The 27,169-nt window shown below is 41.4% G+C and overlaps 2 protein-coding genes across 6 annotated transcripts in view; one reads left to right on the forward strand and one right to left on the reverse strand.

The window, feature by feature from the left end:
• The first annotated feature begins 8,274 nt into the window (after positions 1-8,274).
• The window catches only part of PBK (PDZ binding kinase), a 73,292-nt gene continuing 54,397 nt past the window's right edge, over positions 8,275-27,169 (forward strand). Inside the window, exons 1-3 of one of the 4 annotated variants that reach the window (XM_058164717.1) lie at positions 8,275-8,773; positions 14,240-14,320; positions 15,264-15,405. The gene's annotated coding sequence lies outside the window, so the exon portion shown is untranslated. The remainder of the gene's footprint in view (positions 8,774-14,239; positions 14,321-15,263; positions 15,406-27,169) is intronic. The other 3 variants (XM_058164718.1, XM_058164715.1, XM_058164716.1) reach the window with 3 other exon arrangements.
• Positions 22,404-27,169, reverse strand: part of SELENOI (selenoprotein I) — a 45,924-nt gene continuing 41,158 nt past the window's right edge. Inside the window, exon 10 of one of the 2 annotated variants that reach the window (XM_058164713.1) lies at positions 22,404-26,479. In XM_058164713.1, the coding sequence (XP_058020696.1) occupies positions 26,351-26,479 (129 nt within the window). In that variant the 3' untranslated portion in view covers positions 22,404-26,350. The remainder of the gene's footprint in view (positions 26,480-27,169) is intronic. The other variant, XM_058164714.1, reaches the window with a different exon arrangement.

The raw sequence follows: 27,169 nt of genomic DNA on the forward strand, positions 1-27,169 counted from the left end.
CACATGTGTCACTGTTGTTTTTTATCGGAACGTCCCAGTTTTAGGATACAAAAAAGCTGGATTTTCTCAGTTTATCTGCTTTCTGGTGCTTTTTCCTTTTGCTGCTTTAATGGCAGCTCAAGTCTGCTTAACCATCTTGTTCAACTCAAATGTGTGAAGTGGTTTCATTTGAATACTGATTCTTCCCACCCAGCTTCTGCTCCCAATTTCAAAAGCTGTCAGACTTAATTCAGGGAAGAATGGGGTGTGCAAGTGGAAAATAGTAGCTGATGAGCCACTACCACACTTACACAACTGTCCTCCCCAGAAGAAAACTGTGGTGCTGGAAAATAAAACTGATCTGGATTTTATCATATATGTAACCCGTTCCTGTAAAACCAGTACAGTGGTCAGCCTTCAGCCCAATATCCACAGTTAAGTATTAGATGGAATTACATCATGCTGGATGAAAATCAGGTCAGTGGCTTAGCATGATGTATGAAAGTACTGTTGCATGTCAGAATGTCTGGATTAAAGCAGCGTTACACAGATTTATAAAGGTAAAGGTTCCCCTCGCACATATGTGCTAGTTGTTCCTGACTCTAGGGGGCACTGCTCATATCTGTTTCAAAGCCGAAGAGCCAGCGCTGTCCGAAGACGTCTCCGTGGTCATGTGGCTGGCATGACTAAACGCCAAAGGTGCACGGAACACTTACCTTCCCACCAAAGATGGTCCCTATTTTTCTACTAGCATTTTTTACGTGCTTTCGAACGTAGAAGCTCACCACGTTATGTAGCACTAGGGATTCGAACTGCTGAACTGCTGACTTTTTGATCGACAAGCTCAGTGTCTTAGCCACTGAGTGACACACATACAAATCCCACCCCTAGTCTTGAATGTCTTGTTCCAATAGTCCTAAAAAAAAGAAATTATTGTAGGAGATGACCAGGCAGAGCCCAAGGGAAGGGTCCAACATGTCGTAAGTCACGAGTCCCTGCACGCCCGCAAGCGATCTAAGTCCAGCCCACCTTGAATGCCTCTTAATTCCTGCTCATTTCCCTTGGCCGTTAGTAGGTCAGATTCTTGTAGAGAGCTTAAGCTTGCAATTAACTCTTAGTACTCATTTGAGCTGCCTAAATCTCCTGATTTCCCCAGCACTTGAAAATTACTAAGTTCATGAATGCCAACGCTCGTTTAATTCAATAGAATGTTTTATTAAATGAACATGAATTCAGATTTCATCTTAAGATCATTTATTCTTTGGTGTGTGCGCCTATGTCTATGAGGTACTCCACAAAGGTTAAGTTTAGGTTTCAGCTCTCAAGGAGTTGTACATTCCTGGTATTGAAAAATCATCTTGAATTCCAAAAGGCCTTGGCAATGATTTCTCCATTGTCAATGTCCAGCCCTTTTGTCAGTTCTGGAAATGTCTGCTTCCCAAGCTAATATGAATCAACAGTGACTTCCAACATCCAGCTAGCATAAATAAAAGCTGTTCCTGACATAAAAAACACAACAGAAAAATTCCTGAGGAAGCGGACAGGATCCTTGTGACTGAGCTTGGCAGCCTGGGCCCATTTTCTTGGGTGATCAAGGCCACCTGGGAAGTGCCATGTGATTGTGCCAGTCCTCCATTCCATTACAGGTTGGGTCTAAGTAGTGGTTAGTGCCTCTTTGTAGGAGGGTGTGAGAAGGAAGCATTGTGAGCACCCTTCTCAAGATACCATCCTTAGATGCAACGGTGCTTTTGGTCCAGGCTCCAACTAGACAGAACTTCTCTTTTGAGGGAAGGTTGTGAGAGAATGGTTGGCACACAGTTACAGGGCTAAAGAGCCCTGGATGAAGCAGTTACCGATCCTTTTCAGGCTGGGGCACAGCACTGAAAAGGCATTGGTTGCACTTGTAACCTCTGGAGAGTTGGATGGGAGCGGCGCAATCATTCTGGCCCTTCTGGACCTCTTAGCAGCTCAATACTATCAACCATTGTATCCTTCTGGTCCAGCTTTGGGGTTTGGGAGTGGGAGGCACTGCGCTTCAGTGGTTCTTTTCCTTCCTCCTCCTCCCTCCATGTTCCAGTTTGTATTAGGGGAGGAGAGATCAAGGCTTAGGCCCTAGAATGTGCAGCGTCTTGGGGTTCCAGTCTTTCGCCTTCCTATTTAACCTACATGAAACTTCTAGGGGAGGTTATGTGATAACCACGAGGTGTGATTATACCTCTCGACCCCTAGCTAAGCAAAGGATGCTGTTGCAGTGTAGTCCCTGTGCCTGGAGACTGTAAGGGTCTGGATGGGGAGACACTGGCTTTGATTTCAACCATGGCAAGACAGAGTGGCTCTGGGTTTTTGACCCCCTAGGCCCAGGTGATATTTAACCTCTGGATGGGATGGCGCTCCCTTGGACTGAGCTGGTGTGCAATTTGAGGATCCTCCTAGACTCACAGTTCCTGCTTGAGGAGCAGATGGTAGCCATGACCAGGGGAGCAGGGGTGAAATGCTCCCGGTTCGGACAAGATTGCCTGATCCGGTAGCGATGGCAGTGGGTGGTTTGGAGAATTGGTAGCAAAAATCCCTGCCCCTCCCCATGCCTAGCTGAGCCGCGTGATCATCAGAGGTTTTTTGTTTTTTTTCACTTTTAAAGGCATTTTTTCGGCCTAAGAAAAAATGCTTTTAAAAATAAAAAAAACCCTCTGATGATCGCATGGCTCAGCTGGGATCATCAGAGGCTTTTAAAAGCATTTTTTCTACAACCTCTTCGGCTGAAGAGGTTGTAAAAAAAAGTGTTTAAAAGGCTCTGGTGATCCCAGCTGAGTTGCTTGATCGTCAGAGGCTTTTCTTTTAAAGACAAAAAAAATGCTTTTAAAAGTAAAAAAAAAGTGGGTCACACACACCCAGTCACATTACCCCCCCCACCAAGCCACGCCCACAGAACTAGTAGTAACGAATTTTATATTTCACCACTGCAGGGGAGCCTTTCTACAGATTTGACTTACGTGCCACCTGTGCCTCTTCCTGGATCAGGAAGCTTTGCTTGTGGTCTCTCAAACCTTCATCTGTTCCCATTGAGATTATTACAATGGGTTCCACACATGGCTGCCTTCGAAGACTACGCAGTAATTAGAACTGATCCAGAATGCAGCGGGGAGCACAGGGGTGCTCCTAGGTTTACTCACATTATACTCCTTTTCCTTGATCTGTACGCTATAGATTCATTCTAGATTCTATGGCTCTTCCCAATAGACAGGTATATAATTATGACAGAAAAGTGTTTATGTAGATTGAATACTACAATTTATTTTCCTTACTTTTTCCCCCTTCGGGTCCTTTTTGAGGAACAAGGAAAACCAATATGTTGTTGAAGAATATTCTTCACTAGAGATTTCTACATTTTATTCTGTTATGGAGTTTGGGACAGCAAACACAGGCACACAGAATCCATTACTGCAGCCATACAAATCCAAATATCTTTATAGTAGTAGCAGTTGTCCTTTAGTATCTAGTTAAATTGGCATGAATTGTGTAATACTGGTTGAACTCTCATTGGTTGACTTGCAGTTGTCTCTTAGATAGCAAAATCCAGATACAATATTTTAAAATGCTAGAATGGCATTATCTACAGCAGGGGTGGGTTTCAAAACCCGTCGCTACTGGTTTGCTCATGGGCATGAATGCTCAATCCTGCGCATGTGCAGAAGTGTCCGGGTGGGTGGGCGGAGCCTCCTGCCACCGCTACTACCAGTTCACCCGATCTGGGGCAAACTGGTAGCAACCCACCACTGCTCTACAGTATTTCTAAATCTATATCCATTGGTTAAAGAGGTTTTAAGTCTTTCATATATTGTAGGGACTTCTAAATAGAAGGTCCTAGCTGTATGCATCCCTTAGTAACTGGTGCCAAATTGGAACAACAAAGCTAACTGGTCCAAGATTGCTTAGGAATACTGCAGATGCAACCTATTTAAGCTGACAACATTGAATCGTAGATGGACAGATTGTATTGTTTGGATTAAGCACATTGGAAGACATTTCAATACACAGAAAACCACACAGCTAGTCAAGATTTTAAAAAAAATCCAGAGAAATGACTTCTGTTCTGTGATAACAAGTTAGTTTCATGTTCAGTGTCTATAGAGGTGATCATAAAGGTTACAAATAATATTTGGAAACGAATATCAGAAGTCTGCAGTGTTTGTCAAGAACAGATGTATCTCTCTTCATGGGGGCATTTGGATGGGTTTTGTGATGATCCGGGCATGACACAAAGGCAACACAGCCAGAAAACTGATAGGAATCCCTTTATTATCACCAACTGTGCCCCAATGTCCCTTTCAACTCTCCGGCCTGGAGAGAGCTCTTCCACCAACCTGTAATAGTCTTTGGCTGGCAATACTTCAGTCCCAAATGTTGTAAGCAGAAAACTTCTAACAAAAACTCCAGAGGCAAGACAAGGTAATTAATTCGGCAGAGCAAGCAAAATAAGGAATTCCACAAGTAAAGTAGCACGACAGTAAATCAAACCGTTGGGAGGATGCCAGGATTCAAAGAAACACCAGATAAACTCAGCTCCCGACAGCCACCCCTCCCATTTGCCTCTCCTTTTAAACTCCATCAGCAGCTGTGCCTTGTAAAGAGGATTGGGTCCCTTTCCTCCCTCGTAAGCCACGCAACCCACATTCTCTTCTCCGTTTCTCCCTGCACTGCCTAGGATGAGGAGGGGGTGGGCCTTGGTCTTCGTCTGAACCCTCTCTCCCTTGTTCTACCTCTCCCCTGCTCTGCCCAGCCTGACTTGCTCTTCCCCAGGTTTTCCACATCCAACGGATCCACTCTCTCACTGTCAGCTGTTCCTTGTCCCCTTTGGATTCAGATTTTGACAGGGGCATGACAAGTTTATTGAAATGATACACTCATCAGACTAACCTGCTTTTGCCTGAATGAGAGTTGTGGCATCTCAACTGTCAACTGGCTTTCCCAATGTTTTTGCCTGTGATTATTTGGAATCACAGCTAACCAAACTAGAAGTGCCCAAAGAGTTTGCTCATCTGTGCAGACTGCCGATCTTGTGCTGTGCCCCAAATCCGAAGTATCATACTTTCTCTGTGAACAAAAAAACTGAGATGCAATGATAACAAGAAGAGGATGAACTAGTATATCACCTGTTCAGGATCCTATAGAATCAGGAACAAGAAATGGAAAGGAAATTCCTTACTAAGCTCCAAAGTTTGCTCTCCACATTGGACACAGAACATCAGAAACTTCATTTCATTTTGCACCAGCAGTTATGAGAAAAAGGAGCATATAGCCTTCCCTGAAATGGCAAAGAAAACAAGGGGTAAACTAGCATTTCCCAACCTTAGCAACTTTAAGATGGATGGATGTCATCTCCCAACATGGCTGACTGGGGAATTCTGGGAGTTGAAGTTCACATATCTTAAAGTTGGTAAGGTTGGGAACACTAGCTTAGGAGGTTCAAACTATGGGGCAATAGATGCTGATTACATGGGATGGAAAATTGAATTTATAAGAACAGGGCAACACTGAAGTATCTTCCAAGTGAATGATTCAGCCAAGCTAGGTTTGAATAGATGGCATAGGACCTCTAGAGTTTTTTAACAAGACAATATGCAGAGGCTTTAAATTGCCTGATATGTTACAGTGGTGAAATCTGAACCGGTTTACTACCTGTTCGCTGGCTGCGCATGTGTGCTCCGCATGCACAGTGCATGCCAAAAGGAGGCATGGGTAAGTAGAACAGCGCGTGGTGGGGGGGAGTGATCAGCTGTGGCACACGATCTTTTCTTTTTTACTTTTAAAAGCATTTTTTTACAACCTAATCGGCCAAAGAGGATGTAAAAAATGCTTTTAAAAGTAAAAAAAGGCTCTGAGCATGGGCGGGGGGTGGGTGGGTGGGAACAGGCAGGGATTTTTGCTAACGGTTCTCCGAACCACCCACCGCCATTGCTACCGGATTGGCTGATTGTGTCTGAACCGGGAGCATTTCACCCCTGATACGTACTCTTCCAGATACAGATAAACTGCATAAATGTTTCTGTAGAATTCCCTCATCTAAAAGGCATGTGCAGCGACTCCTGGTGTCCATAGTATAGAACTATTTGCATTTGATACTTCCCAGCCAGCAAATTTTATTTTTTTATTTATTAGATTTTTATCCTGCCTTTGTTAATTTATAACATATTTTTAAAACTCCACTTTTGAAACCCACTCAGCCACAGCCATTGCATAAGTGGATCTGCTCAATAAATAGGATTAATTAAAATATCCAAGGATTAACATTAACAAGATTTCTTTTTTAGGGAGTAGGCAATTTGGCATGGCAGTAAGACTTCTGTATCCTCCCTGAGAAAAGCATAAAAAGCATTAGCAACTCTATTTATTTTATATCCTTTACCAAGGATTTGGTGCCTGGCTCTTATCACAGAATTGCAAAATATAAGAGTGAGAAAGGAACCTGGAGTTCATATTGCCTGCCTAATCAGGGGATTGGACTAGCTAGAAGATTTCCAAGGTCCCATCCAACCTTGTTTGTTCTATTCTATTCTATTCTATTCTATTCTATTCTATTCTATTCTATTCTATTCTATTCACATAGTATAAAACAATATAAATCACTAGTGAGGAAATATGGTGAATACTTCTAGGGAATGAAAGCCTACCATCCCTCAAAATAAATTGTTCCACTATCAAATAAAGGTAGTCCTAGACTTACCACAATTTGAGCCCAAAATTTGAGCCCAATTTGAGCCCAAAATTTCCACTGCTGAGCAAGACAGTTATTAAGTAAATTTTGCCACATTTTATGACCTCTCTTGCTGCAGTTGTTAAGCGAATCCTTTGTTCATTAAGCAAATCTGTCTTCCCCCATTGACTTTGCTTGTCAGAAGCTGGTTGGAAAGGTTACAGATGGTGGCCACGTGACCCTGGGACAGTGTAACTGTCATAAATACATGCCAGTTGCCAAGTGTCTGAATTTTGACCACGGGGATGCTTGCAACAGTCGTAAGTGTAAGAAAACCCGTCGTAAGTGCCTGTTTCTCAGTGCCATTGTAACTTTGAACAGTCACTAAACAAATCATTGTAAGTCGAGGACCACGTCTAGTTCACATCATAAACTGCTGTTCAGCCAAATGTGATTTCCCCTAGAATGTTTGTGCCAGTGGAGTTGGCTGGTTTCGTACCAAGCAACCTACAAAGCCCAGTCATGGGAGTAAATCTGAAAAGCAAGTCCTCCTGCAGAAAGGGATAAATAAGGCTTAATGTGGTTTGCTTATTCTCTTTCTTTCCCTGAAAATCTGCTGAGTAGGACAGATGGTGTTAATGTGCTTAGGTTGCGTACAAGAGGTTCAGCTGCACCTCCCTCCCTATTCCCCCAGGGGATGGAGCGGGAAGGAAAGAAGATTGGGATTCATTCTTTCCCTTCAGATCTTGTTTCACAATGACAGATCTACCAATCCCAAAGCAGAATGTGAACCATTGATTCACCCCAGGGCAGGTTGAGACATCACCCAGCATTATGGTTTGGATATATAATATAATATAATATAATATAATATAATATAATATAATATAATATGATATGATATAATATAATATAATATAATATAATATAATATAATATAATATAATATAATATAATATAATATAATAGAATATAATATAATATAATATAATATAATATAATATAATATAATATAATATAATATAATATAATATAATATAATATAATATAATATAATATAATATAATATAATATAATAATATAATATAATATAATTAATATAATATAATATAATATAATATAATATAATATAATATAATATAATATAATATAATATAATATAATATAATATAATATAATATAATATAATATAATTAATATAATATAATTAATATAATATAAGAACAGAATTGGAAGGGACCTTGGAGGCCTTCTAGTCCAACCCCCTGCCCAGGCAGGAAACCCTACACCATCTCAGTCAGATGGTTATCCAACATTTTCTTAAAAATTTCCAGTGTTGGAACATTCACATATACATATACCCATATATAGAAACTTAATCTATGGTCTGAGTTTGGGTGTCTCCAAGGCATAACTACTTATGGTTTAGTGCAGGGTCTCCAACCTTGGCAACTTTAAGCCTGGTGGACTTCAACTCCCAGAATTCCCCAGCCAGCTTTGCTGGCTGGGGAATTCTGGGAGTTGAAGTCCACCAGGCTTAAAGTTGTCAAGGTTGGAGACCCCTGGTTTAGTGTGTTTTGCAAATAAGATCCACACAGATATGAATCCTTCTTGGCGTGAAACAGGAAGCAGGATCAATCAAGTCATAAATTGCCTTGAAGTTAAAGCAAACACGGATGGGTGTATGCATGCCAGGTTGCGCATGAGTGAAAAGAAGGTGCTTCAGATTAGAGCCATAAGGCAAAGAGGAGGGAATTTTCCCAGATGGCTCCTGCAAGACACCTGAACATGAACGTGCCTGTTTGATTGTGTGGCTGCAAGTCAGGAAAGACAAGGACTCTCCTGCCTGGATTTGCAATCAGAAAAGGAGGAGACTGGGGAAGGGGAGGGGAAGGAGCTGAGAAAAATCCCCAGGTATGTTTGGAGATTAGCACAAAGGCGAGGAACAACTCTACCACTGAGCCAGGCTGAAGCTGAGGGACACAAACTCTTGAGTGTCTTAAAGGCCGTTCTAGATCTTCCCAGCGGACAAGATTCAATACCTGGCATGGGTCCACGACATCGGTGATCCTAGGAATATTTAATTCCACTTCGGCAACATTGGTAAGTGCATCTCTCTCCTTGAACTTGCAGGCATTTATGCTCCTTATCAATTCTGAACAAAAGGGAGGGCTCGAAATTGTATTCTCACCGTTTGTCCACAGTCTGGAAGTGAATTTGTAGCTGTCACGTTTAAGCTGTTTGCTTTCTGCTGGGAAACTTAATTTTGGAAATAGGGTCAGCAGTGCAATTTGCTGTATATTGGATGTTGATGCGTGGAGGGCCTTGAAGGGATCCAGGCATCAATTTGGAGTGGCAGCTACTTCCGGTACAGACGATTCTCATGAATATTTATCCTCCACAATAACTTTGGGCATGATTGTTTCATCTCATGAGGGTTGGCATTCTCTAAGTGAGATGTTTTAGCAGTAGAAGATCTCCCAATGCAATATTTTTATTGCTAAAAGGTAAATAAGCATGGCCAGCTATCAAAACAAAAGAGAACAAAACTAAAACAAAATCAGCAGTGACATTTCAGAAGTGCAATATTTAGCCAGAATTTACTTCTTTCTCTGGACTGAAGTAAATATTGCAAAATACTCAAAATTTCCGCTACTGGTTCTCCAGAACCTGTCATAACCTGCTGGATTTTACCCCTGCTTGTTGCCCATTTATCAGAAAGGACTAGATTGGGGGAATAGGCTACATATCAACATCATGGCCACCCAGTGGTGAAATCCAAATTTTTTTACTACCAGTTCTGTGGCCGTGGTATGGCTTGGTGGCCGTGGCTTGGTGGGCATGGCAGGGGAAGGATACTGCAAAATCTCCATTCCCTCCCCACTCCTGGAGGAAGGATATTGCAAAATCTCCATTCCCACCCCACTCTGGGGCCAGCAAGAGGTGGTATTTGCCGGTTCTCCAAACTACTCAAAATTTCCACTACCGGTTCTCCAGAACCTGTCAGAAATCCTGCTGGATTTCACTCCTGTGGCCACCCCATCTTTTCTTTCGTGTGTGTGTATGAGGGAGAAAGACTTTGTACAGAACGTCTGACAGATGGTGAGATTCCTAAAGTTTTCTGTTGAGTCATTTTGCTTCCATCTCTCTAAATCTCACACTTTTAATGCAATTTAACAGCCAGTCAGTCCAGCCTGTGTGCAAGTAACCACAGATTCTCATGATTATATCAGTCCCTATGCCTTCAGTGCACATTTCTTATAGGGTAGGTTGTTTGAAAGAGTGCTTAGGTAAGCTTTTGCAAGATGTTGCCAAAGCAATTAGGCAAGATGCTCCAGAAAGGTGAATGTTATATAAAAAGGTGCCATTTGGAAGGTGAGGATTTGGTTTCGTTTGAGTCCAGTGGCCATACTTTTCATTGTGAAGCCTTTTCCCCTAAGCTACACAATGTCTTCCTAGTCAAAAAAATCTCAGAAGTTAGTGCATGTTGATCAAAATGGCTAAGATTTCTTTTAGTACCAGACAGAAATCAAGTGTGAATTATGTTGTTATGTTATGTTATGTTATGTTATGTTATGTTATGTTATGTTATGTTATGTTATGTTATGTTATGTTATGTTGTGTTGTGTTGTGTTGTGTTGTGTTGTGTTGTGTTGTGTTGTGTTGTGTTATGTTATGTTATGTTATTTATTTCAATTTATTGTCCACCCAAGTCCAGTGAACTCTGGGCAGTATACAAAACTAGGGGAAACATAAATACAACTAAAAATGTTGAATTTCAGAGACAGCCCAAACTAAAACTATCTAATGAACAGCAAAAACAAATAAAAAATGGTGTCAGGGTTCCAAGTAACACCCCAAACAAAAGAAGACTCCAAGGCTTGAAGTTCCTCAAAGTTCCATTTTATTAGAGATGTCATATTGGCACATTTATTTATTTTATTTATTTATGTATTTATTTATTTTGTCACAACAGTATATATATAAGCATAAGCATGAAATAACTATAAGATATATAAGCATATATATAAGCATAAGTATGTAATAACTATATGAAATTTGGATACAATCAAAGGGAACATTAGGACAGGAACGGTAGGCATGTTGGTGCTCTTATGCACACCCCTTACAGACCTCTTAGGAATGGGGTGAGGTCAATAGTCTTTGGTTAAAGCTTTGGGGATTTTGGGAAGAGACCACAGAGTCTGGTAGGGCATTCCAGGCATTAACAACTCTGTTACTTAAGTCATATTTTCTGCAATCAAGATTGGAGCGGTTCACATTAAGCTTAAATCTATTGTAAAATCATGTATTGTTGTGATTGAAGCTGAAGTAGTCTTCAACAGGAAGGACATTGTAACAGATGATTCTATGAGTTAGACTCAGGTCATGTCGAAGGCGGCGGAGTTCTAAATTTTCTAAACCCAGGATTTCAAGTCTGGTGGCATAAGGTATTTTATTGTAATTAGAGGAGTGGAGAACTCTTGTTGTAAAATATTTCTGGACACGCTCAATTGTATTAATGTCCGAAATGAGGTATGGGCTCCAGATAGTCGAGCTGTATTCAAGAATTGGTCTAGCAAATGTTTTATATGCTCTGGTTAGTCGTGTAGTGTTTCTGGAGAAGAAGCTACGCAAGATTAAGTTTACAACTCTTAAAGCCTTTTTTGCGAGGTAGTTGCAGTGGACTTTGGCACTTAGATCATTTGATATGAAAACTCCAAGATCTTTAACGGGGTGGGGGTCATCTGCAAGGTAATGTCCATCGAGCTTGTATTTAGTGTTCAGATTCTTTTTTCCAATGTGTAAGACAGAGCATTTGCTGGTTGAGATTTGGAGTTGCCAAGTTTTTGACCATTCTGACACTAAATCAAGGTCTTTTTGAAGGGTAGCTGTATTGTTGGTAGTGTTAAATAGTTTGACGTCGTCAGCGAAGAGAACACAATTACTTATAATATGGTCACAGAGATAATTAATGTATAATATGAAGAGTGTTGGTCCAAGAACGCTGCCTTGGGGAACGCCGCTATTGACAGGAACAGGATTTGATAGGGCACTGCCTATTTTTTATTTTTATTTTGTCACAACAGTATACACAAACATCAACATAAAACAACAACACATCATATAAACATATATATATAAGCAAAAGACTGCTAAGACAGTCTGTTATTAACACAACTGCTTGCAATTACTGCAGGTTCAAGCCCCACCAGGCCCAAGGTTGACTCAGCCTTCCATCCTTTATAAGGTAGGTAAAATGAGGACCCAGATTGTTGGGGGCAATAAGTTGACTTTGTATATAATATACAAATGGATGAAGACTATTGCTTAACACAGTGTAAGCCGCCCTGAGTCTTCAGAGAAGGGCGGGATATAAATGCAAATAAAATAAAAAAAGTATGCAACAACTATATTAATTTGATATAATGAAAGGGAACAATAGGACAGGAACAGTAGGCACTTTTGTGCTCTTATGCACACCCCTTATAGTCCTTTTAGGAATGGGGTGAGGTCAATTGTAGACAGGTAGTGCGTTAAAGCATTAACAACTCTGTTTCAGAAGTCATATTTTCTGCAATCAAGATTGAAGCAGTTAACATTAAGTTTGAATCTATTGTTTGCTCTTGTATTTTTGCGACTGAAGCTGAAGTAGTCTTTAACAGGAAGGACATTGCAATAGATGATTCTCTGTGTTAAACACAGGTCTTGTCGGAGTTGGCGGAGTTCTAAGTTTTCTAAACCCAGGATTTCAAGTCTGGTGGTATAAGGTATTTTGTTGTTTTCAGAGAAGCGGAGAACTCTTCTTGTAAAATATTTCTGAACGTGTTCAATTGTATTAATGTCAGAGATGTGGTATGGGTTCCAGACAGGTGAGCTGTATTCAAGAATAGGTCTAGCAAATGTTTTGTATGCTCTGGTTAGTAGTGTAGAGTTTTTGGAAAAGAAGCTGCGTAAAATTAGGTTTACAACTCTTAGAGCTTTTTTTGCTATGTAGTTGCAGTGGGCTTTGGCACTTAGATCATTTGATATGAAAACTCCAAGGTCTTTGACAGGGTGGGGGTCATCTGTAAGGTTATGTCCATCAAGCTTGTTCTTAGTGTTAGGGTTCTTTTTCCCAATATGTAAGACTGAGCATTTGCTGGTTGAGATTTGGAGTTGCCAAGTTTTTGACCATTCTGACACAAAATCAAGGTCTTTTTGAAGGGTAGAAGTATTGTTGGTGGTGTTAAATAGTTTGACATCATCAGCAAAGAGAACACAATAACTTGAGATAAGGTCACAGAGATCATTTATGTATAGTATGAAGAGCGTTGGTCCAAGAACGCTGCCTTGGGGGACACCACTTTTGATAGGAACAGGATTTATAATATATAACAACAGAGTTGGAAGGGACCTTGGAGGCCTTCTAGTCCAACCCCCTGCCCAGGCAGGAAACCCTACACCATCTCAGTCAGATGGTTATCCAACATTTTCTTAAAAATTTCCAGTGTTGGAGCATTCACAACTTCTGCAGGCAAGTCGTTCCATTTATTAATTGTTCTAACTGTCAGGAAATTTCTCCTTAGTTCTAAGTTGCTTCTTTCCTTGATCAGTTTCCACCCATTGCTTCTTGTTCTACCCTCAGGTGCTTTGGAGAACAGCCCGACTCCCTCTTCTTTGTGGCAACCCTGAGATATTGGAACACTGCTATCATGTCTCCCCTAGTCCTTCTTTTTATTAAACTAGACATACCCAGTTCCTGCAACCATTCTTCATATGTTTTAGCCTCCAGTCCCCTAATCATCTTTGTTGCTCTGTTGCTTTGTTGATTTGATAGAGCTTTGCCAATTTTGACCACTTGTTGTCTGTTTGACAGGAAGGCATTTATCCAATTGTGAAGAGGTCCTCAAATGCCGTAGGATTTTAGTTTTAGGAGAAGTTTATCATGTACTACTGAGTCAAAAGCTTTGCAGAAGTCTATGTAGATTGCATCTATTGCTTTGCCTTGATCAAGATTAGTAGTCCATATGTTTTTGCAGTGGAGAAGTTGTAAGTTACATTATAATTTTTTTCTGAAACCAAATTGTTGGAGAGTAGGTTGTTTGTTTCTAGGTGGAGGGTAATGGATTGGTTGATGATAGATTCCGTTACTTTGCAGGTGACGCAGCATAGAGAGATTGGTCTGTAATTTTCAACTAGGCTGGGATCTCCTTTTTTGAAGATAGGGATGACTGTGGCTAGAGATCAAAGTTTGGGAAGGGAACTAGTCGTGAAAGCTTTATCAAAGATTATGCTTAGGGGTTCTGCTATATTAATTGAAAGTTTTTTTAAGAAGTATGCACATAGTCCATCAGGCCCAATAGATAAAGATGGTTTCAGGTTGCGAAGAGCTTTTTCAACATTATCTTCTGTGAAGTCTATATGTGTTAAGTCGTTGTACTCATTGTTAGTATGATTGGGGAATGTCGGATATGAGCCATCACTGTTAACAAAGACTGAGCCAAAGAATGTGTTAAAGAGGTTTGCTTTAACTGTTTCATCAATACATTCAAAATACATTTTGACCACTTGTTGTCTGTTTGACAGGAAAGCTGTTATCCAATTGTTGATTATCCAATTGTTATCCAATTGTGGAGGGGTCCGGAGATGTCGTAGGAATCTACGTAGGTAGGTAGGGTTCCTATGTAGGAAAAACCTGAATCTGAAAGCTCCCAAGTTTTCCCCACCCAACAGAAAGTCCAAGTCCCTGCCCAGCACCCTCAAGTCCATCACATGGCCCAATCATAGCATTGTCCCAACTGGCCCCTGGGCCAGATACATGCAATAAACGTTTGTGTTGCTGCAGAGCGTCTCCCCCTTCGGGGTCTTTTTGTATGGGTTGGATGTCGGATATGAGCCATCACTGGGTCAAGGGAGCAGAAATTCCAACTTGGGGTCTGCTTCAGCCTCCTGGTGCGGGGCTTTGGGTGAAGGCTGGAGGAAAATGCCGCTGGTGGTGAAGAGCCAAAGGACCTTGTTCCAGTGGGACTGCATCATGGCCTGGAACTGGCTGACCATCTCAGCCCGCTGAGCCTCCAGGCACCGGTACCTGGGCTTGCACTCCTGCAGGTCTTCCCTCTGCTTGGAAAGACTATGTTCGTAGTCCTCAGTGGAGTGCTTCTGCTAAGCCTCTTTCTCGGTCAGATCTAATTTGAACTGAGCTGTTTTGCCAACTCTTTCTCGTAGGTGCTGCTTAGCTCCAACAACTGCTTCCTGTTGAGGCCCTAAGGAGCCCAAGCAGGGAGGCGAGGAGTTGGCCATGCCCACCCAGTCACATGACCCCCTAGCCACGCCCACCCAGCCGGTCATTAGGCAGATCATATCAGTGGTCCACGGGATTTAAAATTATGAATTTAGTGGTCCCTGAGGGCCAAAAGGTTGGTGATTCCTGGGTTATGGGATTCCGGTTTTTGGAAAGAAGAGTGACTTTTGAGTGCTGTTGATGAAAAGCCTTTATATTAACTCACCAGCTGGCAGCCTTTTGCACAATGATCCAAACCCCAAACTATTTGTAATGTATATCAGAGGATTCCAGGATCCTTTCCTTAAAATGATTTTTCTGCTTTGTCAGCAGTATATTGTCCACCTGCTTCATGGCCTTGTGTGCTTGGCTCCTTCAGCTCATGATCCCAATGGAGAGCAACGCTAAGAGGGGATCGGGAGGCTTGAACGGCATGGAGGAATCACAAGCAGAACCTGCAGGCTTAGAGAAGGTGAGCTGTCCCCTTCCTGGAGATTAACTAAGCACTTTGGACTCTGTTTCCTTTCCTTCCTCTGGCTCCAGCAATCTGCAAATAAATGTTTCATCCTTATGCAGAGTGCAGATTCTGTAACTTTTATGTTCTAGAGCAAAACAATGGCAAACCATTTACATTGGATTTATTCTTGCCAAAATGCGCTTATCCATTAATCCAGTTCTAAGACCATCTTAAATTGTGTATAGTACAGTGTTGTAGAGTGCTTTGTCTCAAAAAAAAAATGCTTTTAAGCATGCAGGAGTGTGAACGTAGCACATCTTGGAACAAACCAACTGCTCCTGGATGTTCCGAGGCACCATTTGGAGAATGAATCCAAAGCACCACAGAAGCCCTTAATCAGAATAAGCTGTAATGGAGGTGCCCTCAGATCAATAATGGAAAAGAGGCCGGTTCATATCAGGCAAAACTAAACCACCTGGCACTGTATTGCAGGGCCTCTGATGGAAAAGGATATTCTCCACCTTCTTTATCAATTAAATATCTCTGACTGAAAATGACACTTATTGAATCTGGTCCACTCTATACACAGAACAGATGCTGTGTTACTAAACCTTCTAATTCCTTCTAAGCTCTTCCATCATTTCTACTAGTTAATAATGAATAATAATTTTTGTAACTCCATTCTCCCTTAAGGGGCAGAAAGAAAACCTGTGGAAATATCACAACTGAATGGAACATGCTGGTGTTGGCCAGAGAGTTTAGACTTTACATTATATTGATTGTATTCTTTATTGTCCAGGTTTTGATTGATTATATACTACTGTAAAATCTGCTGAATCTAGAAGATTTCTTAACAATGGCTTGGTCACAAATTTGTTCTTTTTTGAGCAAAACTGGTGGAAGGCAATAGTGGTTGAACACTAGGCAATCTAAATAAGTTTAGATTGATCGCAAGCTTTGTTTTGCAACCGGTTATGGCATGAGAACAACCTTGATCAACCTGATAGAGGACTTTGGTTTAAAGATAGCAAGAATTCCTTTGATCTCCCAGTAGCAGCTTTGATGCTATCAACCTTGGTAAGTAGCCAAACTCGTTTAGGAAATTGGAGTCCAGAGCAATAAGGTTTTCTTCTCTTAACCTGGAGAATGCATTTTAGAAAGTAACAATAGGGATGGGAAATCTGAGCTTGGAGTGCCATCTTCTTCCTGCTCCTTCTCTCTCTATTACCTCTAAGCTCCAATACGTTGAGTGCTCCAGTTACTTGGTTCAAGATACAATTGTTCAACCAGTTTTGGATTGCTATTCTCTCCAAAGGAGAGTATTCAGTTTGAGCATGTTTGCCAAACCAACATTTTCAGATATCTTAATGATATCAGTCAGTCATCCATTCGTTCATTCATTCATTCATTCATTCATTCATTCATTCATTCATTCATTCATTTATTATATTTTTAAGGCTTCCCATCTCACAAAAAGTGATTCTGGGTGGCATTAGCCAAAAGTTTGGGGCAAAAGTAACCTAGTCACAGTTACTATGTTTTGGTAACTTCCAGGACAGATTACTGATATCATTCTCCAGAACCAGTGTTGAAATTCAATTTTTTTTTACTACCATTTCTGTGGACATGGCTTGGTGGGCGTGGCAGGGGAAGGATACTGCAAAATCTCCATTCCCTCCCCACTTCTGGGGGAAGGATATTGCAAAATCTCCATTCCCACCCCACTCTGGGGCCAGCCAGAGGTGGCATTTGCCGGTTCTCCAAAGTACTCAAAATTTCTGCTACTGGTTCTCCAGAACCTGTCAGAACCTGCTGGATTTCACCCTTGTCCAGAACTAACTGGAAGCTTCAGTTAGTGTACAATTTGGCAGGAAAAAAAATTCCTGGGGTTCTTAGTTGATGATACCTTTATACAACTAGTGCCAAGTCAAAGCATTTTTTTGCATAACCTCTCATTTTACTGAATTAATTTAACTCTTACACTGTGTTCCTTCAACATAATCAAATTAGCTAAACTTAGGACAAGTTTTAAGTCATTTTTTTCGAGGCCATTGCAACTTTGAATTGTTGTTAAATGAACGGTCATACCCAGGGGTGGGTTCTACTTACCTTTACTACCGGTTCGCATCGTGCCCGTGTGCTCGCGCTTGCTCCACTCGCATGGGCGCGTGCTCTTCTGTGCATGCACAGAAGAGTTTTGATGACATTTGGGTCAGTGGGTGGAGCTTCCTGCTGGTTTTACTATTGGTTCTATAGAGCCGGTCCGAACCGGGGGCAATCCACCACTGGTCATACCTGCATAGAGTCTATCTTCCTGTAAGCATTTAGAACAACGGTGTCAAACTGGCGGCCTATGGGCCAGATGCGTCACATGCAGGCCACGCCCACTCCAACTCTGCCAAGGGGGGAAATGTCATGATATGTCACGTGACAGCAACATGATGCCGCAAGTTTGACACCTGTGCCATTGAATAACATCTTGCTGCTTACTATTCCAGTAATAATAATGTTTTATCTGTCTTCTGGTGGTCTATAGAACTTGACATGGGATGTACAGTAAAACTCCTCCTTTGGAGGAACATTGTGGTTCCAGTGTTGAATATTGCCTGCTTATTGTGTGGGAGGGTGGGGTGCACTTCATTTACTTTTGCTGTATTTGCTTTTGTTCTTAAGCTTATATTGCCCTGAGAACCTTCCACTGAAGTCCAATTTGCAAATGTGCTGAATAAATAGAAAAAATATATCCTGTTTGTTTAACCAACGTGGCTTTTTCCATGTACTTCTGTTATTGGCACAGAATTAAGAAAGGATTGAGAGATTCAAAAAGCAAAACTTCCTTTCGTTACAAGCAGTCCTCAGTTTAGGACAATTGGCACCAGAATTTCTGTTGCTGAGCAAATCAGGTGTTAAGTGAGTCACTCTCAATTTTATGACTTTTTTTTTTTTTTGGCCGTGGCTGCTAAGTGGATCATTGCTGTTGTTAAGAGGAACACATGGTCATATCAAATCAGGATTTCCCTGCCGATTTTGCTTGTCAGAAGCCAGTTGAAGTTGCAAACGGCCTTCACATGACCCCAGGATTGGAACTGCCATAAATAAATGTTGGTTAGTGTCTGGCTTTTGATTGCATGACCATAAGGATGCTGCCACGGTCCTGAGTGCAAGGACTAGTTGTAAATCACTATTTTCAGTGCCATTGTAACTTCGAGTGGTTGTGAAAGGAATGGTGAGCACTCAGAGTAAACTGTTGAGAGTTGACGTGGTGCGCTAAAGGTGAAAGACAATTAAAAGATCAGCTTGGCTCCTTACAGGGTTCAAAGGAGGAGGAAGCAAAGCGGCCGGTGGCACAGTGGACAGCAACCGAAGTGTGTGCCTGGCTAAGAGGAAAAACCTTGGGAACTCCAGGCAGCCCGCTGCTGGAGGCAGCCAATAGCCATGCCATCTCTGGCAAGGCTCTCTTGCGCCTCTCCGAGGAAACCCTGGAGCGCATGGGCATAGCGCCAAAGAGCCTGCGGGAGGAGCTATTGCAGGAGATTCTCCTCCTGCGCATTCAGCAAGAAATGGAAGATCTGCTGGACATTTCAGATGGTGAGTGAAGGTATCTGCTTAAAGCTATCTACAGAATATGCTGTAGTGCAGGGGTCTCCAACCTTGGCAACTTTAAGCCTGGAAGACTTCAACTCCCAGAATTCCCCAGCCAGCAAAGCTGGGGAGTTGAAGTCCTCCAGGCTTAAAGTTGCCAGGGTTGGAGACCCCTGCTATAGTGCCACCGGGTGGACTCAGAATTTGGGGAGAAAAGGAGGTGGAAGGCAGGATATGATTGTAATCTCTATAGAGCAGGGGTGTTGAACTCGATTTCATTGAGGGCTGCAACAGGATTGTATTTTACCTCAGGCGGCTAAGTGGGCATGGCCAGGATGGGCATAGCCAGCTCATTGTCCTGCAGCTCTCTGCCAGCAAAAACGGAGCCCAGGAGGGCTGTGCACAACCCTTGCGAGCCCTGTTTTCGCAGGCAGAGGCACCGCGGGCTGGTCCTTTGCGGTTTCCAAGGTGGCCCCGCGGGCCAGATCTAAGCGCCTCATTGGCCAGATCCAGCCCGTGGGTCTTGAGTTTGACACTCCTGCTGTAGAGCATGCATGACACACCTGCCCATTCTTCTTGCATGGGTGCTTCATTCTTAAATGTCTGTGTCAGGAACACAATCAACAACTCCAAGAATACACTTAACATTTTTGGCGGTCTCAACTGTTCTGCGAAGTTGCTCATCTTGCCACCTAGCACAGTACAGGTAGTTCTAGACTTACATCAGTTCGTTTAGTGACTGTTCAAAGTTACAATGGCTACTGAAAAAAGTGATTTATGACCGTTTTTCAGTTACCTTTGCAACATCCCCATGATCATGTGATCAAAATTCAGCTGCTTGGCAACTGGTTCATACTTATGACCGTTGCAGCGTCCTTGGGTCATGTGATCAATTTTTTGCAACCTTCTGACAAGCAAAGTCAATGGGGAAGCCAGATTCATTTAACAACCAGATTACTAATTTATCTACTACAGTGGTTCACTAAACAACTGTGGCATAGAAATGTCATAAAATGGGGCAAAACTCACTTAACAAATTCTCACTTGACACCAGAAATTTTGGGCTCAGTTGTGGTCATAAACTGAGGACTACCTGTATCGTCTATATTAACTGGCAGCAGGTTTCCAACTAAAGTCTTTCCCTGCTCTACCTGGAAAAATTAAAGATAAAATCGGGGACTTTCTTCCTCCAAAACAGAGATTCTACAACTGAATTATATCTTTATCGTCATCTTGAAAACACTATAAATAATCTACCAAGAGTAGCCATAGAATTGGAGAAAAGTGTTTTGCAGTGAGGATGAGGCCCATGTAGTCAACGTTTAGAACTCATTTTTTTTTTCAGGCTGTTGACCAGCAACTTGTTCATCAGCTACAAAACAAAATTTGCATTACTTAATTCAACTACTACAGAAATGCTCTATTGTGTTAATATGTTGTGTGAGCCAGGCCATCACATGGTTTGGAGGCAACAGAGGCATTTTGTTAACTAAAATTTAGGCTTAATTGCATTGCATGAGTCTATGTTAAGAGTCAAACCAAGGATAACCCAATTCCCATTTCAGCATCTTGGCTGCTTTATTACATCAAAGGATGCAACAGCATGTGTTCAGATATATCAGAGGTGTCAAACTTGATTTCACTGAGGGCCGCCTCAGGGTTGTGTTTGACCTTGGGGAGCCGGAGCTGGCATGGCCAGCTCAATGTCACTCATGTCAGAGTGCCTGTGGCAGCCCGAGCGCTCTGCCAGCAAAAATGGGCTCCTGAGCTGTTTTCACTGTGACAACCTCCTGCAACCCTCTACCAGCAAAAACGGAACTTGGGAGAGCTGCGTGGGATCTTTCCAAGCTCCGTTTTCGCTAGCAGAAGCACCACGGGACGGTCTTTCGCTGTTTCAGGACGGCCCCGTGGGCCTTGAGTTTGACACCCCTGAGATACACAGTTATGAGATGGTTTTCAGTTGTTGCCACTGTCTGGCATTGGTCTCCTTAATTGTTCATTTCTGCCACTACTTCTCTCACACAGAATAACCCAGGAGATCTAACAGGTTAAAATCACAACTCTCTGGAAAGCAACCATCTTGAAGCATCCTCTTGAATTGGTTTTTGATGTCAGCTGTGCCTCCTGTTGGTTTGTGGGTCATTGAATTGGAGAACAAAAACCAGCCATTTGAGACTGGGACTCAATTCTTCATGTCCAGTGCAAGTTCTTTTGCAGAAAAGTATGGACTTGGAAAAGGAGGCATTTCTGTTGTTATTACCCCAAATGGAAAGACCTGCCGAGAGCTGTTGAAAATGAACTTCCACACTGGGCTATTCTGCGGCAATGAATTGGGGAATTAAATCCTTGGAGAGCATTCAAGGTCTCCAGGTCTTCTTAAGAACAAACCTATTCACATCATCTAATATCAAAGATAAACAACCTGGTGCCTGCTAGATATTTTGCAACTCCCCAATGCTTTGATTGTTCCATGTCTAGGCCTGATGGAAACTGATCCAAAACATCTGCAGAGAATCAGGCTTCCTATTTATTAAATCACGGTAATACTCTGGATTCAGGCAACCACAGCAGTTGTACTTTGTGTCATATTTAATCCTTGTCTCTTTTTTTAGACAAGTATTTATATTATTGCCAGGATAGGCATTGTTTTTCTCTGCTCCAAATAAATTGGACAACCATCTTTTTGGGATGGCATAAGAACTCCTGCCTTGAATAGAGGGCTGGACTAGAAGACCTCCAAGGTCTTTTCAGTCACATGGTTCTATGATTCTGTGAAATTCCTTTCTGTTACTTGCCTCCTGAAAGCCAAATCCCTTTCTTCCACCTCTTCCTTGCAACCTTTGGAAAGAACCTGTAGCTTCCCAACTAGGAGCAAAAAATATTGTATCAGCATTTTTTGAACTTCCACACATTTTAATACTTTTGCTATTTGTTATATTGACATCAGTGGTGGTATTCAGCCAGTTCTATCCAGATCGGACGAACCAGTAGCGGCAGCTATGGGAGGCTCCGCCCACCCGCCCGGACATGCTCTGTGCATGCGCGGAAGGCCCTGTGCATGTACGGAGGTGGCGTGTGCAAGTGAAGTGCGTGCGCACGGGTAGCGAAGGTAAGTGAATACCACCCCTGATTGACATGTGTTATTTTATTTTTAGAATACTCTGATAGACAAATACTGATTGGCAGATAGATTTTTGTTTTTAAGATCAACGTTTTGCAAATAAAATTATGCACATTTAATGCCAACACAAAAGAGATAGCATTGAGAATCGTACTTCTTAGATCTGTAAGTTACATCTGTCCTGGTCCAGGAAGACTCTGTTATGACCCTCTTGTGTCTCGCACTTGTTTTTAACAGACACAACTCAGGGTTTGATAAATGACAGCCCTCCAATACTTTCCTTTCCAGAATGAAACAAGCACCCAAGAGATGAGATATTAAAAAGCTTGGAAAAATTTATTGAAGTTTTATGTCATTATAGGCTTTTGAAGTTTTTAAATACAATAAATATTTATCAGTAATAATAGCATTCAATGGATCAGAATTAAAATCCATTGCCAAACTGTCAACCTCCCACAATACATTAAGACAGACATGAATCTTGATGAAGGGTGACAGACTGTGGAGCAACCCACAATGACATTATATAGTTTCTTATCGAAAGTATTTTTTCCCCACTAACACCAATAGTAATCTGTACAGTCAGTTTTGCTTTGACACAGCTTGTACTGCCCAGAATCTGCTTCAAAGAATACAAGCCAGAATTTCCCTTGCCCGCGAAGGGTAGGAAACTGTTCCTGGCAGTCAGCACCTATGAAGACCAAGGCACACACCCTCTTCCCCAAAGAGACCCAGTTATTATTTTCCCCTTCTGGAGAAAAAAGCAGGAGAAAGTAAAGCTACCTCTTCCAAGTTCTGCCCCTCTCCCCAGGTATGGTATCTTACAAAGAACTAATGATTTCATATTTTACTTGACTTGGCCAATGGCTTTCTGAAAACACCAAGGTCACAGAGTTAATCAAAAAGCAAGGAAAATTAATTGGTCCAATATTTATGTTTATTCTTGCTTTCAGACAGAACCTACTCCGAAAAGGGCACTTATTTTGCCTGTATTCCAGAGTCAACTTAAATGTGGAGAATGGATTCCTATCTACTCTCTCTCTCTCTTTTAAACTGAAAAACAAGTTCAATGGGTATTGATTGGGGAGATTTGGAATACCATTAGTATTAAGCTTTACATTTTAGGATTACACTTCAAGCAAAAATGGCACTGGGAAGGGTGGGATGGGGGACACTGGTCTTATTCTTCAGTGAATCTGTGGGTAGATGCCAGTCTTCATGAAATATTTTTACTCAACATACTCTTTCCTGAAATCACAGAGAACAGTCAACAATCTATGTAAGATTTAAACCCCTGAATAATTTACTACTGTAAGTCGAAATGAACATAGCCCCAATGCATAATTTTTATTGGACTTACAACCATGAGTCATCAGGGTTCTAGCTAGTTAGCATTCCACAGGTTTTCTTGCTGTTCATACCTACTGAACTGTTGTATTTTAATATATGAGGACTATACAAATGGTTTCTGGGCCCAGCCCTTACAATATCTGCTTCTCTATGCAACCCACTTTTGGGATTCAGCTTTTGCTAGCAGAAGCTGAATCTTGCTGGACTGTGGAGGGACTTGAAAAGAGCTATGTGGCATCAGACCCCTAGAGTTGCTTTGGCCAGAAATCATCCTCTGTATCCCTCAGGTTTGCTTCAAGGGCCAAAGCACAGATACGTAGACAACAGTCAATCAAGGCAGAACAAACATCTGTTTTCGGAACATAAAATGGAATAGTTATTTAAAATGGCAAAAAAAAAGGATGCAAGGGAATGGCACGCTGCTGAAGAACTGGTTACAACTGCCCTCATCCCATTCTATGCCATCTTCCATTCACTGAGGTAATCTAGAAAGCAAGAACTTGAAGCCAGTGGTTACACCCACCTCTTGAAGTGACAAAATGTCCATCACTTCAATACTCAGTACCTTTATTTTCAGAACAGTAGAGATGAACCCAAATAGGGTGCTTTAAACCCCACCAATGGTGCATTTGACTCTCACCGAACTTGCAATCAGTTTTAAATCAATAATAAAATAAAGAAAAAATCCACAAACCTATTTTCCTGTTTAAAGATGCTACTCCTTTAACTTGGACAACACTTAAAGAATGGTTTTTTTAAGACAGCTGACTTTTCCCTCAACTTGAGGAGAGTCATTTAAGGCACCAAATTCCTTCTTGAGAAGCCCTGATAGGTAGGAAAGAAGAATCACATTTTTCCAGTGAAGACAGACAGGCAAACCTGCCTCATATAACATGCCAGCAAGCTCATGCAAAAGCAAATGTTAGCCGGAAGCTGCAGTGGCACCATTCTTGATCATCACAAGTGTAGATGTTCCCATATAATATGCATGCTTCTAGGCAGAATCTAATGGATCATTTACTAGCTCACATTAAGCCTGCATACATATAAGGAACCCTGCTTCCCAAGAATATTGGCTTCTGTGGATAGCCATCACTTTCTGTCTAAAGGATTCTTATGCCACAATAGCCTGTGCAAAACTATACCATTGATCTTTTGTTTCCAAGATAAACACTATTATCCCAAAGAAAGAGACCGAAGACCAAATGTTCCAACAATGATTCATTACTTAACCGTAAAGGCAGACCCTCCTCTGAACTGACCACCTTCTTAAAAATAGAAAATGGTTCCAAGAGATTATAACTACATGTCCTGTTTCTTACTGTTGCTTATGATTGACAACTGGTTTATTTTATTTTAACTATTGCAACATCAAATATTCAAGCAAGCTCAATTCTTCTTTACACCCAAATTTTACTCCATGTGCAGTGCTTTGATACGAATAAAAATCTCCCTTCCCCCATTTCAAGTTTTGTTTCACAGCAATGGAATATTACATAAACAAAACAAAAATCAGAATGGTTTGCCATCCGTGCCTAGAAATTCCTTTTTCCTGCTAATAATGAGAATCGGGGCTTTCCTTGTTTCTTGCCATACCAGACACAGCATTTGGGGTAAGACTTGAGAATCAGAAAAATAAAACTATTTACAAAAAAGAAGGGGTAGGAATGAAGGCAAGAATTAGTTCTAGGATTTTTACACTGCGTACATTTTGTTTTTTGACATAATGCTTCGTTTTTACAAAAGAAAAGATAAATAATAATTTCACAACTCAATGTTTTCGACAGAATGGAATGCGTCACCCACAAAAAGAAAATGAAACAAGTAAACCTCCTTATCAAACCATTCATAAAAGTTGCCTCTGCCAATAATTACATATGGAAAAAAAAATTCTGTGCTCACTTTCTTCCGGGTGCAACCTTTCCAAGAAAAATGGGTTTAGGCTGCACTCTTCATTTAAGCACACACACACACACACACACCAAAAAAAAAAGAATCTTCCTCAAATAAAGTACAAACAGAAGAGAAAAATCAGTGCTGGGTCTTCACCATCACTCAATTGTTCAACAGATTCCCAACCAGATAATAAACAGAAACAAACCATTACTACAACCGAACATGGGGATCAAAATCACTTGCCTTTCTTGTTTTCAATTAATTGTACCCAAGAAAAGCAGTGTCACTCAGAAATAGTATGCACCACACCTAATAAAAAATTCTAATGCAAGCCAACCTTAAGCCATAAGATGGTAATGTTGTTTATCACAATCTCAACTTAATCCTATGATAAACATGAAGGAAAAATGTCTGCCTCTCAATCCTCCCCGATGCTTGAAATTACACCATTTGCTGTGGCCCTTCTCTCTCTTCACAAGGCACGGGCCACAATTTGGAGGGAGAGGATTTTAAAAAAAGGCATTTGGGAAAACATAACTGGCTAGTCATGGCTTAATGAAGTTGTGACCTCTGAGCTCTTTAGAAGAATCAATTGTTTCTTTTTTTAAAAACAAAACAAAACACCCTCTTATATAACTGGATCTCTGATTTTAGGATGTGGAACAGTTTGCAATGATGTACTTCAGTTCCCAAAGGTAGTTTTCTGGGCCCCTCGTTCGCAGCATAGCCATGATGACAGTTCTGTGGCAATCTTACAGTTCTAAAGCCACCGTCCATGCCTTTGTGCCTGATGATCTTTCTTTGAGGATTCCATGAGGTCCTCTCCTGATCATGTAGTTTTACTGTGCACGTTTCTGGAAGGTGGCATGAAGCAGCAGGGGAGGAGACATGAACAACCACCCTCTCTGGTTTCTGGGTCCTACATGTTCTTTGCCCCCCCCAAACCATCCAAAGCAGGTTAAATCTAGTTCCATGGTGATGGTTGAAGTATATTTACACAGGCTACCAAATTTACAGTGCCTCTGAAGACTGCAGGCTGACGTTTTCCTCTGATGATACCTTTTCCAAGCCTAGTCAATCAGAGTTGGGCTTTTGTAAAGAAAAGGTTTGGATGTTGAAGTGTTTACTAAGCTGCCTCACCTAAATGGAAAGAGAAGAGAGCAAATGAAGATAAACCTGAAAACAAGGCTGGATATGCAGAAGCTTCCCCAACCCCACCCCCGTCTGTGCATTCACGTTCTTTGTCTGGAGCATAACTTAAGACTTAGAATAAGTTTATTGTCACTTTGAATGTACACTAAGCGGCATACATTAAAATGAAATTTTGTTGCATACAGCTCTCAAAGGGTCACCACCTCAAATATACACTACATAAACATAATGAAATAAATAAATACAAAATTAGGCATATACCCACATATATTAGATGACACAGAGAAACAACAAAGGCTAGTTCGGATGTATACATGTACATGGCTTTATGTCAGTCTAGCAATCCTCCAGGTAATCCATTTTCCACTGACATTATTTCAAGGCAAACTAGAACTGGGAAGAATATTCTAGGTAAACAGGTGATCCTACTTTAACAGGTCTGAAGGATGTGGCTAAAGCTTTGATCTTTAAGCAAGGACGACCTATCAAGCTCCTGTCGGGTTTTTTAAAACTACTAATTGAAAGTTTTGGATTCCCTGAAGCACCACATCTTTCATACCCTTTGGTATCTAAGAAAGGGCCCAAACCTTAGCATGTGGACCCACATGGTTAGTTCCCTAGACTTAAAAGTCTCTCAGTACAAATTCAAAACTCTCAGAATCACCCAACAGTTTGAGA

This window comes from Ahaetulla prasina, chromosome 1 (assembly GCF_028640845.1).
Source record: "Ahaetulla prasina isolate Xishuangbanna chromosome 1, ASM2864084v1, whole genome shotgun sequence".
Lineage (NCBI taxonomy): Eukaryota > Metazoa > Chordata > Lepidosauria > Squamata > Colubridae > Ahaetulla > Ahaetulla prasina.